Source organism: Phyllobates terribilis, unplaced genomic scaffold, assembly GCF_046119375.1.
Source record: "Phyllobates terribilis strain yellow unplaced genomic scaffold, ASM4611937v1 Scaffold_4__5_contigs__length_816908805, whole genome shotgun sequence".
NCBI classification, from domain to species: Eukaryota; Metazoa; Chordata; class Amphibia; order Anura; family Dendrobatidae; genus Phyllobates; species Phyllobates terribilis.
The window spans coordinates 73,275,526-73,289,924 of record NW_027362764.1 but is presented as its reverse complement, the minus strand read 5'-3'; the positions used below and the strand labels follow the sequence as shown (position 1 = coordinate 73,289,924).

At 41.7% G+C, this 14,399-nt stretch overlaps 1 protein-coding gene across 10 annotated transcripts in view; it reads right to left on the bottom strand.

Annotated features, from left to right (window-relative positions):
• Nucleotides 1–14,399, bottom strand: part of MLLT10 (MLLT10 histone lysine methyltransferase DOT1L cofactor) — a 256,506-nt gene that overhangs the window by 103,630 nt on the left and 138,477 nt on the right. For 6 of the 10 annotated variants that reach the window (XM_073677487.1, XM_073677489.1, XM_073677492.1 and 3 more), the window contains 3 exons: nucleotides 13,475–13,578; nucleotides 10,192–10,285; nucleotides 3,196–3,291 (listed from right to left, as the gene is read on the bottom strand). The exons of 1 other annotated variant lie outside the window; for it this stretch is intronic. In XM_073677487.1, coding sequence (XP_073533588.1) covers nucleotides 3,196–3,291; nucleotides 10,192–10,285; nucleotides 13,475–13,578 — 294 coding nt within the window. The remainder of the gene's footprint in view (nucleotides 1–3,195; nucleotides 3,292–10,191; nucleotides 10,286–13,474; nucleotides 13,579–14,399) is intronic. 3 more of the 10 variants (XM_073677491.1, XM_073677497.1, XM_073677490.1) reach the window with 2 other exon arrangements.

Genomic DNA, 14,399 nt, shown 5'->3' with positions numbered 1-14,399 from the left:
GTGGTGGAGCGGCTTTTACATTTTTTTTTGTGATCAAAATTATGTTAAACCAAGCACCCTATATTATTTTCATGCACTATTGCTATTAATTTATTTACTGCAGGGTATTTGCTTATTATGTTTTTCATCTTAGGTTTTGTCTGTTTAGTGGTCCTTGTGAAAATACGTCTACACGCTGCATGCACACCAACTTATATTCCAGTTCACCTCTTTAGGTGTTTCAATCCCTATATAGTCTGATACAGCAAGCACTGATTGGACAGTATCAAATGAGGAAGGGGCACATCCCTAACTGGTAACGCCCAGCTATCAAATTTCATATATTTCTAGGAAGAATAAGAGAGGAAAAGCACAGCGTAGCATTCTAAGAAAAGATGCTCCAGAATTGTTATTACACTGTGTGCAGAATTATTAGGCAAATGCATATTTTGATCACATGATGCTTTTTATTCATGTTGTCCTACTCCAAGCTGCATAGGCTTGAGAGCCAACTACCAATTAAGTAAATCTGGTGATGTGCATCTCTGTAATGAGGAGGGGTGTTGACTAATGACATCAACACCCTATATAAGGTGTGCTTAATTATTAGGCAACTTCCTTTCCTTTGGCAAAATGGGTCAGAAGAGAGATTTGAGGGCTCTGAAAAGTCCAAAATTGTGAGGTGTCTTGCAGAGGGATGCAGCAGTCTTGAAATTTCCAAACTTTTGAAGCGTGATCACCGAACAATCAAGCGTTTCATGGCAAATAGCCAACAGGGTCGCAAGAAGCGTGTTGGCCAAAAAAGGCGCAAAATAGCTGCCCTTGAATTGAGGAAAATCAAGCGTGAAGCTGCCAAGATGCCATTCGCCACCAGTTTTGCCATATTTCAGAGCTGCAACGTTACTGGAGCATCAAAAATCACAAGGTGTGCGATACTCAAGGACATGGCCAAGGTAAGGAAGGCTGAAAAACGACCACCTTTGAACAAGAAACATAAGATGCAACGTCAAGAATGGGTCAACAAATATCTTAAGACTGATTTTTCAAAGGTTTTATGGACTGATGAAATGAGAGTAATCTTGATGGGCCAGATGGATGGGCCAGAGGCTGGATCAATAAAGGGCAGAGAGCTCCACTCCGACTCCAGCAAGGTGGGGTACTAGTATGGGCTGGTATCATCAAAGATGAACTTGTGGGACTTCTTCGGGTTGAGGATGGAGTGAAGCTCCACTCCCAGACCTACTGCCAGTTTCTGGAAGACAACTTCTTCAAGCAGTGGTACAGGAAGACGTCGGTATCGTTCAAGAAAAACATGATTTTCATGCAGGACAATGCTTCATCACATGCATCCAACTACTCCACAGCGTGGCTGGCCAGTAAAGGTCTAAAAGAAGAAAAAATGACATGGCCCCCTTGTTCACCTGATCTGAACCCCATAGAGAACCTGTGGTCCATCATAAAATGTGAGATCTACAGGGAGGGAAAACAGTCCACCTCTCGGAACAGTGTCTGGGAGGCTGTGGTGACTGCTGCACGCAATGTTGATCGAAAACAGATCAAGCAACTGACAGAATATATGGATGAAGGCTGCTGAGTGTCATCATAAAGAAAGGTGGCTATATTCATCACTAATTTTTTTGGTTTTTGTTTTTGCATGTCAGAAATGTTTATCTCTAAAGTTTGTGCACGGATATTGGTTTACCTGGTGAAAATAAACAAGTGAGATGGGATATTTGGTTTTTATTAAGTTGCCTAATAATTCGGCACAGTAATAGTTACCTGCACAAATAGATATCCTCCTAAGATAGCCAAATCTAAAAAAAAAACACTCCAACTTCCAAAAATATTAAGCTTGGATATTTATGAGTCTTTTGGGTTGATTGAGAACATAGATGTTGATCAATAATAAAAATAATCCTCTAAAATACAACTTGCCTAATAATTCTGCACACAGTGTATATGTGGAATACTAAAACAGACATGTCAGATCGGGCGGAGAGTCCTATTTAACCCATGCAGTTCTCATTAATAAATGCAGAAAATTAAAAGTTATAGGGACCTATTCAAAGCTTTTACATTATTTTTGTGGCGTAAAAGCTTTCAAAAGTTGCAACTGTTTTGCGCAATGTGGAGTTACACAAAAAAAAAAAATCTTCACATCACTTTGGATAAGCCCAGCTTAAATGGTCAATGCTGGGGTGCTGTCACGCCCACCCGTCCGATTCATGAAAAGTGAAGACTTTTTTTTATGCCAGAAATGCTACTCCAGTAAATTACTGGAGTAGCATTTTGGGAGCAATGCAATGAGAAGCACGCCACTCAGAAGTGGCGCCAAATTCATAGAGTGGCATGTGCCTCTTAATGAATTTGGTGCCTCTTCTACTTCATCCAGCTCGGCCTAGTGCAAGTGTGCGCTATTCCAGTCTTGATTAATCGTACCTATTATAGGCTATGGCGTTGTTCACATATCCGTCTATTTTTGTGGAATCAGTGGTAGGTACCAAATCACAGAGACTTGTCGGATTTTGATCAGAGTCACGGATCAAACTCGCCAATGCAAGTCTTCATAGCAGAAATCATCAGTTTTTCTTTCGTGCATAAGCGAAAAACCAATAAAACTCTGGAGGTAAAAACTGAAAATCTGATTAAAAAAAAAACAAACCAAAAAAAAAAAACACACTGATGAAAATTGGACCCCCCTTTTTTGCGCACGAGAAAAATCACTGATGTCTGAATGAGCCCTTATGTACAGGATTCGCCATGGGGAAATCCAGCCAACTCTATTCTTCATGTGGGGCGGATGAGAAGTTACATTTCTCCTCTTTGCACTGCCGGACAATGCATCGCACACGTTGTAAGAGCGGATAATTTTTGCCTTTCCACCAGGAAGTATAATTGGAGGAGTGTTCCCCGTTACACATTTACAAGGTATCTCTTGGTTGCTTTTAACAAGATTCATCAAAATACAATGATTCCTTCTTTTTCACATTGAACAACGCCAAGAGGTGGATGGGTAGACACAGGAAGAGCCAGTGGAAATGCGAGTCTAGAAGCGAATGCGCGGGATGAAAGAATGAGGCGCTAGGTCATGCGTACATCACTGCGAATGACAAAACTAGACCATAGGCAAAAGCTCAACTAATGAATGGGAGGAGTAAAGCGTCACGATGGATGGAGCGCTGGTTCCACGCATGCGGAAATGCCCAGTAAACTTACTTTTTTCTCCTTCTCATGATGTTTATCCTGAGAGTGAGAGGAAGAATCACTTAAACAATGAGCAAATGATCTACTAAAATCCAATTTGTCATTTTTCTATAAAAAAAAAAAAAACAGGTGAAAAAAAAATAAATAAGTACCTATATAAAAAAATTAAGCGATGGCAAAAAAAACAAAAAAAAAAAAACAGACTGACAATAGATGTTCTGATGCTCTGCACCATCTATACCGCATTGTTGAACTCAAATTTAGATGTATAGCACCATGTACAATGGATATGAAAAGTCTACACACCCTTGTTAAAATAACAGATTTTTGCCATGTAAAAAAAAAAAAAAAAAAAAACACACAAGAAGAATCCTTAGAGAACTTTTTCCACCCATAATCCTTACAAATCCATTGAAAAATAAATAAACTTCCTGCAGCTCCTTTAATGTTGCTGTAGGCCTCTTGGCAGCCTCTCAGACGAATATTCTTCTGGTCTCCATTTAGGGATATCCTGTTCTAGGTAATGTCAATGTTGTGCCAAATTTAAGCCTCTTCTTGATGACCGTCTTCACTTTGTTCCATGGTATATCTAATGACTTGGACATTTTTTTTTGTACCCTTCATGACTGATAACTTTCAATAATGAGTTCCTTTTTCTGTGTTGCAAGCTGTTTACAGGCTATGACTTTTGCTGTAAAATCCAACTAAGAAAATGTCAGGAACAGCTACACTTTATATGGCTTTAACCAGAATCACTGTAAATGATGGCAGCTGTGTGCAGACTACTACTTATGTGTTTCAGGCTGAGTTCACACGATGCGTTTTTCATGCGTTTCCGCGGCGTTTTTGCAGTTGCGTAAACGCCGCGGAAACGCATGAAAAACGCATGGTAGAAGGGCAGCAATGTTTCCCAATTGAAATCCGCATGTGCTGTGCCCATGATGCGGATTTTTCCACAGCGTAAACGCTGCGGTCAAAAATCCGCAGCATGTCAATTAATTTTGCGGAAACGCTGCTCTTTTGCTGCCATTGACTTGCATTAGACCGCATGGAATCCGCATCACTGTATATGTTGATGCGCTTTTCATGCGGTCTAATGTGCGGATGGTACCCGGGTGTGGAGGAGAGGACTCTCATCCAGACCCAGGTACCATTAAAAAAAAAAAAGAATAAAATAAAAAATATATATATTCTCACCTTCTGACGGCCCGCGCAGCGCTCCTGCTTGATTCCCCGCACTTCGCGGTTGAATGAAGAAGGACCTTCGCTGACGTCAGAGTCATGTGACGGGTCACGTGACGCTGACGTCGGAAGGTCCTAAAGTCTTCACTGCCGGCAGCCGGGACAGACCGAAGCAGGACACCGGGGGCCATCAGAGGGTAAAGTATATATTTATTTTTTATTTTTTGACATTCACACACTATATAAATCCATGCCGGTTGCATGGATTTATATAGTGTGAAGTTGACAAGCACTTTCCAAGTGATGCTAAAATCGCTTGGAAAGCGCTTGTCAACCCGCATGCGGAAATGAAAGTGAAGACCGCTTCACATCCGCATGTCCCTGGCAGGAAACCGCATGTACAATCCGCATGTACAATCCGCATGAGTTTTTTCCTGCCAGAGAGATGCAGAAACGCTCAGGAAAAAATCCTGAGCATTTCTGCATCGTGTGCACATACCCTCAGGCTATGTTTAAACTTTGTGTTTTTTGCTGCATTTTTTTCTGCAGGCAACACCTGCTCTCCTGCCAGTAAAGAGTAGGTTTAAAAAAAAGTAGGTTTTGCAACATTTTTTCATGCGGATAAGAGTTTAGTGGCTGCTGTTACTGACCTTTCTTTACCAAAAATGCAGTAAAACCGGATGCCTGTGTTTTTGCTGATTTTTTTGTACTTACTCAATGCTTTCCATGGGTGAAAAAGAGATGAAAGAAGTGACCTGCTGCGGTTCAAAAACACAGCAGTTTTCCAATTCAGTCAGGAAAACAAAAAAAAAGTGTGTGCATGAGATTTCCAAAATCTCCGCTTTTGCTGGTACTGTAAAACACAGCGTGTAAACATAGCCCAAGTATGATTGGCTAATCCTGAACACAACCACATCCCCAATTATAAGAGGGTGTTCACAACTACGCAACTACATTATTGTTATTCTCCCCTTAAATCTTAATAGATCTAATCATTTTTTCTTATACAGAGGTTAATTCTTTATAGAAGGTTTGAGCTTCATTCTTTTTTAAGCTTCACTTAGAATCTTAGAGATAAAAAGGAATGTGAAATTAAAAAGCCCTAAAGCTCGAGAACGAATTCTCTGCACTGTATCCAGGAGTCGTTAACTTCTAAAGCTCAGTAATGGGTTTGGGTGCCCTAAAATAAGTAACAAAACCACAAAAATAATCCCCAAAGCCATACCAATGAAGACTAGCGAAGAACTTTCAAGAGGTATGTTAGCGTTTGGGAACAACTGGACACAGTATGAGAGTTTTCATGGTTTCACAGGTAAGGCTGGGTTCACACTTGCATCGCAGTTTTACAGGATGATCATGCACCATGTTGTGATATCTTTTCCGATAAAGTGATGGCTACCAAATTGGACCAGATTATGGTTAAAGTGGTCCATCTGGTGTAAGGCGGATCAATTTCTTGCTGGAGTTAATTTTCGATTCCTATAACAGAACTACAACACTAGTGTGAACTTTGCCTAAACTTGACCTCCAGGAGCGCCAACGCACAAATCTAGATATCCATAAAAGACAACACACAAGATTACCATCTAACCGTACTTCTATAATCTATACTTCTAGAAGGAGTTAGGCAATTTATTAGAATACATTTTTGGCTGATCGATCACTGAAATGAGCTGACAAAATTCTGTTCTCTCCCATAAAGCAGCACTACAAAGCTACACAAAACCCTAAGGCGGTGTTCCCACTTTTAGGATTTGCGGTGAGTATCTACAACAATTTACAGCACAATACAAATAAATGGGGTTTTTAAAACACAAAAATGAAATGATGCGGATTTGAAAGCTGCGGCACGCACATCCTTGGTTGGATTTTCTTTGCAGATTTTTATCATACAAGATGATTTGGAACAGAGTAGAGTGCAAACCGCAACAAAATTCACAACGCATGCAGATGCTGTCTACGGATTCATTGCAAATTTTTGACCAAATCTACAGCAGAAATGTTTGCAATGTATGAACATGGTCTTAAAAAGGAACTTGTCATGTCAAAACCCGCTATTAACCTGCAGCTATGAGGTTAATCTGGTTCTGAAGCTGTCCGGCACCTGTAAAGCCCAGTTACCAGGAGGAAAAGAGCTTTATTCCTTCTGGCAGCCCCCGGCTTTCAGTCATAGAGGCACAGCCGGTGCGGCTTCCAGTCACCGCACTGTGCATAGTGAGTGCCAGCTGTGCCCACGCCTTGGCACTGAAGAACTGCAGGGCCGGCTGTCAGTCAGTACCGGGGGTACGGTTACAGCCGGCACTCACTATGTACTGAGCGGTGACTGAAGCCTCGCCAGCCACATCCCGATGACTGAAAGCCAGAGGCTGCCATGAGGAATAAAGCCAATTTCCTCCCTTTAGAGCAGCCCTAACTCCAACTTAGAAGTTTTTGGGATACAGTGAGAATAAGAATTGTACAGATTGTGATTTCCAACAATCTCCAGTACTTGCCGGAGTGTTCTTTTATTTTATACCCTTCATGAATATAGGCGTCCTGTGCATAAATTTAGTAGTTTCTTACACGACAGCAAATAGCAGAATTCATAGCTTGATAATAACTAAAAGACACTCCCGTTGTCCAGCCAGCTTTGTCACACCCCTTATCAATCCTTTGTTCTAAACAGTGCTCCCGAAATCTACCCAAACCCTATGAGTTTTGGCAGACATGAAGACATTAACCCCTTCCTTACTCTAACACTGCAAACAACATCAGATGTGGATTTTGCAGCAAAATGGTCACAAGCTCATGGTAAAATCCACATATGCTACGGTTAGTGATGAAAGGGACTCAGACTTCAGTCCTTGCATTGCAAAGGAGAAATGGTCGATAAATTTTGCGTAAAGAATATTATGTGAATTTGAAAATCCACATTGTAGGTCAATTTACGGGTTAAAAAAAACATGTAGATTGATTCTACATTTGTGATACTGTATAAATCAGAGGGCAAAAGTAAAAAACTGATGGGGATATAGCCATGTGGATCCTTCATTCACAGCGTTACTGGGGGTCCCAGAGGTTCGACTACCACAACATACTTACCAAGATGGTAGTACCCCTTTAAGAATAACTGGTAAAAAATGAGCTATTATATACATCGTATAAAATCTGCTTTTACCCATATGAAAGAAATTAATAAGCCTGGCAATGGATTCAGGGAATGCTCATTCAGCATAAAAAAACTTAAGGGGTAACACTGAGGCTGGCAATGGGGGCCGCAGCTCAAGTTGGTAATCAATCCTAAAACTCATCATCCCCGGGATACACAAATACCTGATCGCCTATTCAGAAATATACATTAGAAATGCTCTTCTTTTGCAATTTACGGAGAAAACCAGGCCCTTGGCAAGGAAATGAATTGTGAACAATGCGGGAATTCAGTCGTAAAGCAGTTTACTCCGCTAAACTTCATGTTCATGATATGCGTAAAGAGCCCTTTTGTCTACATGTGTTCCATACTTCCCAAGTATGCAGAGATTACACTGTAAATAATATCCCTGTAAATGGATTATACATTCCGGGAATTATCACGGCTATTACGAGGCAGCCCTTCCATAGGAGTATGCGGCGCTACAGAAATGATGTGCCGCGCCATCGGACAGACCGTCCCCTGTTCAATGTCATGTGTGATCCTGACATGGTTATGGGGTAGCACCGCCTGACAATACCGGCACGGATTATGACAGCGTTATAGTGTAATCATCACAGCAATGTTGTGGCTTCTATCGCTCCTAATGAGAAAACAAGTCTTACAAGGTTTTACTACAATTAAAGTGCACAAGAATTTTGGAAAATTTTGCACCTTTCAGAAAATATATTATGTTTTATTTGATAATGATTTAAAGTAAGCCAACTACAATGGAGAGAAGGCTGCGGCACAGCGTCCGCACCACAGGCACCACTGACTGGTCTACTCTTGGGCCAGGTTTCGTTCTTGTAAATCATCGGGAGGGGGAGTCTCCGCAGTCAATATTCAGATGGTGGAGAACCTACGGATAGGTGATTCGTTTTTATTTTAGAACAACCCCTATAAAAAGGGAAATGTGTCACCAGAAAATGATCTATTGTTTTATTGTAAATGGAATTTAAAAAAAAAAAAAAAAAAAAAACAGTGTTTAATATATAGCGGTATTTCTCTTCTAGCTATAATTTAAAAAATAATAAATCTTGCATTTTTCACATTGCGCCTAATATTACTACTTCCTGTTGGGCACATGAACATTAGCAGCATAGACTGACTTAGACCGTACAAAACTGCATTGAAGTATATAAAGTGCAACAGTCTTTGTGAAGAGGGTGGAGGAGGTGAGCTGTGAGATCACCTACTGTGAATGGTGGGTCCTATGTTATCTTCCATATATAGAGATGTTATCAGTCATTGTACAGGAGAAGGAGGTGAGCTGTGACATCCCCTATTGTGAATGGTGGATCCTGTATTATCTACTGTTTGTAGAGGTATTATCAGTCATTGTACAGGAGGAGGAGGAGGTGAGCTGTGACATCACCTATTGTGAATGATGGATCCTGTGTTATCTACTGTATATAGAGGTGTTATTAGTCATTGTACAGGAAGGGGAGGAGGTGAGCTGTGACGTCACCTATTGTGAAGGCTTGATCCTGTGTTATGTACTGTGAATAGAGGGGTTATCAGTCATTATAATACTGTCTATGATAGTAACTCGCAATAGTATTTAGACATGTCCACTAAATATCAGAAAATTGGCATAACAAAATATTCTGCATATTTATATTTGCCCCCAAATTACATAACTCAATTGGTCAGATGTTTTGCTTTTTTTTACACTTCAGATAATTAATATACATGTATTTATAATCCACACCCCTGCTTATATGGAGACAAGACCTGCATCATCTCTTGATTTCCCACACCTGATCACCCATTGCTGACTTTACCCCACAGAAGACCCTTCTACCATTGTGCCACCTGCAATGTCACAGAGTGGTCTCCTGCAAGGACTTGGCCCGGATACGTGCTCCTCATGGTTGCTCTTTTCTACTCAACTCTTGCATCCGATATTTCCAACTCAATCGGCTATGACACGGGGCGATCTAAGGCCCTCGGCCATATTTAGGCCGCATTTCAAAAAAATTTTTATTTGGATTTGTCAAATTCGACAGGAAATATGGTTTCCTATATCCGTGTGCCGCTGAAATCAATGACAACACTAGGACTGTCACAACACAATGTGCTATGAGCAGTCGCAGCGTTTCTCTGGATTATTCCGGTTTGGAACGGGATAGATTTCTGTAATGGAATTGTGTCAAAGTCGCCGTCCAGATCAGTCGAGCTTGGAGTGACGCTGTTGCGGGACCATACAACGGACATCAAATATTGTGCAAACATCCTAATTAATAGTATATGTGCTTAGGTGGTATCCACAAGCATCTCCTTACACCCAACGTCAAAGCAGCTGGACAACCCCTTTAGAGGGAGCAGGTGGGTGCAATTTCCTAATATTAAAAAGTAGCTTTACCACCTGGGAAGATATCAGGCTTTACTCATTTCCAAGACAATGGTCAAAAATGTAATTAGAAAGAGGGTGAAAAATAACCTGCAGCATCCAGCGAGCGATAGTGGACTCCAAATAAAAGGTCCAAGCCATGACGAACGCAACACAGACGCCCCAACCGCAGCGCCTACAAGGTCGTTCTCTACCCATGAATAGTTACCTCCTATGTCCTGCATCATGGTGATGAACAATGCCCTGACCCTTTCCCTAAACGCAGTCACATGACAGGTAAGTGGGTCATACACACGGTCCTTACCAATTTACTGTAGTGGTATTTACAGTAACCGCAGTACTGCACATTGTCTGCTCCGTTCCCTTCCTCTTCACAGAGAAGTCCGGCAAACTGTGCACTGAAAAAAGAAAGGCAAAGCCTGGTTCAGGTTGTGGAGACAGACGGAATATTTTTCCTTCCTCATCCCATCAGATTGTACATGGAAAATAAATCGCAGTAAAACAAGAATGTAAAGGTATGACCGAAACATCCAAGAACCCCAAAGAATCCCATCATCAGCCAATGGGGTCAGTGGTTGCTCGTTGGATCGCTGAGAAGACTGATCGGGCACAGTGGCATGAGAGCATAACCCTGAAAACGTTCTGATTGTTTAAGAAAATGAAATATGACACAAATTACTTGTTAGATTTTTGGATTGTTACTACATTGTTTCAGATGGTTTATTCTTTTTAGCCAATGCTTACACGGGCTTTTCTGACAATGCAGATCTGATTCACAATCCACATCAAAAACTGCATTCCAATCTCCAAAATCCTATCCCAATTTGTAGTAGGTGTAATAATATTAATATAATAATAACAACAACAAATACCTCCAATTAGAAATGTAGTATAGTTTTTCTGATTAGCTATGTCTCTTTCCTCATGTGCAGGCATTGCAGGACCTTAGGTATCCATAGTTACGACCACTAGCAACTAGCTAACTGTCATATCAGTGGTCGTAACCATGGATATCTAAGGTCGTGCAATGCCTGCACATGAGGAAACTATACTATGCTTCTAATTGGAGGTATTTGCTTATTTGCTAAAATTATTACATCTACTACATATTGGGATAGGATCTTGGAGATGAGAATACCCTTTTAACCTCTTAGTGTTAGCATGGCCATTGCCATATACCCCCTTAGATGCTGCTTTCAATAGTGACCATGACATCTAGATAATTAACAGAGTGTGGGGGGGCTCCCTCTTTAACCCCGTCGGCACCGAGATCACGATTGTGTGTGTGGGGGGGGGGGGGCTCCTTTAACCCCATCAGCACAGAGATCATGATTGTGTGGGGGAGCTCCTTCTTTAACCCCATTGGCACTGGGATCATGATTGTGGGGGGGGGGGGGGCTCCCTCTTTAACCCCATCGGCACAGAGATCATGATTGTGTGGGGGAGCTCCTTCTTTAACCCCATCGGCACCAAGATCATGATTATGTGGTCCTGGTGGTTGACATGGCAATTCATGGCCAAATAATGGCCTTAGCATCTGCCAGCTATCAGAAGTTAACATTTAGGTGGTGAAAATAACATTTTTCATTCCTGTCATGCCACTTTGCATCAATTCCTGAAAAGCACCTGAAGGGTTAATAAACTGCTCGACAGTAGGGTTGAATACGTTGAGGGGCACCGTTTTTAGAATGGTCTCACTTTTGGGGGTTTTCAAATATATTGGTTCCCCAAAATTTCCTTGAACAAAAAAAAAAAAAATTAAAAAAAAAATTGCTGCTACATTTTTAAAGCTTCTAACAAAATAAAAGAACATTTTACAGATCGTGCTGACGCAAGGTAGATATGATGAGGGAAATGTTATTGATCAACTATTGTGTGTGGTATGACTGTCTGGGTTAATGGGATAATCATTCAAAGTTTGAAAACTGCTATATATATTTTTTTTTTACATTTTTGTAAATTTACCACTAACATGAAGCACAATGTGTCATGAAAAAACAATCTCCGAATCATTGGGATATGTCAAATTTGAAAAATTTGGCCCGGTCATGAAGGGGTTATATTCGCCTTGATCTGGATTTTGGGGCAGAATCCACATCAAAAACCTTTGTGTGAACCTGACTGTACATGCTTGCATACAAGGCGGCTGCAGTTTTACATGGAGTCAATGTACTTCACTGGGATGGCCGCATGGTCAAAAATGCATCGCGATTCAATAGAAAACCCCATGAGGTTTTGCAGTTTGGTACTCAACACGTGGCACATTAATGCCCACAGCCTCACAGTTTATGGGCAGCCTTCCTACAGGCGACGCTACAAGGACTCCGGCTCCACTCTGCTTACTGTATAGATTAGAGGGTCCTTTGGCACTGTTCGGAGAATTCAGCAACTGGAGAGCCCACAACACTAAGGAAACTAGCACTGATCTGAATGGTCAGGTTTTCAGTAACAAATCTCCGTGCAGTGTCAAAGGGGTTTACTCCTTTTATAGAGGGCTTCATTTCGGAAATAAGTGTAGGTTTGACAGCAGAGATTTCACCAATGTGATCTTCTCACATGCACCTTTACAAGAGTACTTCCAACATTTATTGCATATCCATGGGCTATGACATAATACAGTGTATGCCGGTCTCAAAGGGAATCGCATGTATCTATAGAACGGAGCCCAATCTTGCCCAGCTGTCAGTTGAAAGGTGGTCGAATTCACGTACAAATGAACGAGAATTCGGACCACCACTTCTAGCGATAGATGCAGGTAACATTGCTGGGACCTGCGTCCGCATGATATGCCACAAATGTACAAGATGGGCATACCCCTTTAATGCCTCTTCCCATGGGGTGATAATCATCTGAATGTGCACTGGTAAGAGCCTGGTTCCCTATTTGCCCGTGGAAACATAGCACCAATCAGCTGACTTACAAGAAAAAAACGCTTGCTCTCCAGCTGATTAAATTGTTTAACATTACGGTTTTGAGAGGAGCATCTCACTGTATAAACAGGGAATGAACTGCTCATATTTTGCATGAGAACAGTACGATCATATTAGGGGCCTTAAAGGAGTGTCAACTTGTTGTTTTGTAGAACAGCACGTGTCAGGAGACCAAGTGTGTCAGGAGACCAAGTGTGTCAGGAGACCAAGTGTGTCAGGAGACCAAGTGTGTCAGGAGACCAAGTGTGTCAGGAGACCAAGTGTGTCAGGAGACCAAGTGTGTCAGGAGACCAAGTGTGTCAGGAGACCAAGTGTGTCAGGAGACCAAGTGTGTCAGGAGACCAAGTGTGTCAGGAGACCAAGTGTGTCAGGAGACCAAGTGTGTCAGGGGACCAAGTGTGTCAGGGGACCAAGTGTGTCAGGGGACCAAGTGTGTCAGGGGACCAAGTGTGTCAGGGGACCAAGTGTGTCAGGGGACCAAGTGTGTCAGGGGACCAAGTGTGTCAGGGGACCAAATGTGTCAGGGGACCAAGTGTGTCAGGGGACCATTGGCCAGTTCAGACATTGTGATCCGTACTCGGACTGTGAATGTGAAATTTCTGGGGACTCGTACCCATGTGTCTGTCATCTAGAGTCTATGGCTACAAGACCACTTACCAAGTTACATGGAAGGCTTGACGACATCCATGTTTATTGCAGGTCATACAAGCCCCGGTAGCAGCTTTGCTCTCTCGCCCTTGCTCATCACAAATATAGCAAGTCTACAAAGAAACATAAAACCCCACCTGTTAGTATCCAAGTCACTATTCATACACGGTCATTACAGGATTACTGACGTGTCATACAGGCCTTATGTAATTATGTATATTTACTTGTGTGCATCTTTCTTTCAAGCAGCTGTTGCTATTTTTCAGTAGTTTTCTGTGAAGACCTCTTAACAAGCGACACCTCCCCAGGCAATTACACAAACTGTTTAGCCAGTGCCTAAGTGTCTTAAAGGGAACCTGCCACATTGAAAATTATTTTCATTCTGAAGTCAACAAGTTATAAACCCAGAGATGATTTGTAATTTTGTGAGAAAATATTCAGTGTAAGGAGAATTTTCATTTAAATCCCTCCTCCTTTCGTCCTTAGGAGTCCAGTGGGCGGTCCTAGTGAGTGACCGACAGCCTTCCCCGTATGAGTGTGCAAACAGAACCAGCAGTCAATCACTGATTAGAACCACCCAATGGACTCCTGAGGGCTAAGAGGAGGAGAGTTTTAAATAAATAAAATAAAAAATAAATAAAATCATAATTTGTAACTATATAATCAAAATTCTCAGCTTCTCCTGCTCTACAATATGATGCTGATGGATCAGATGCAACTTTTCTAATCTGCAAGAAATGTTCTACCCATCACAGTGCAAAGTGCAAGTAAAGGCAAAAAAAGGAGACAAAGGGGCACCAGGAGCCAAAAAAGGAGACAAAGGGGCACCAGGAGGCAAAAAGGAGACAAAGGGGCACCAGGAGGCAAAAAAGGAGACAAAGGGGCACCAGGAGGCAAAAAAGGAGACAAAGGGGCACCAGAAGGCAAAAAGGAG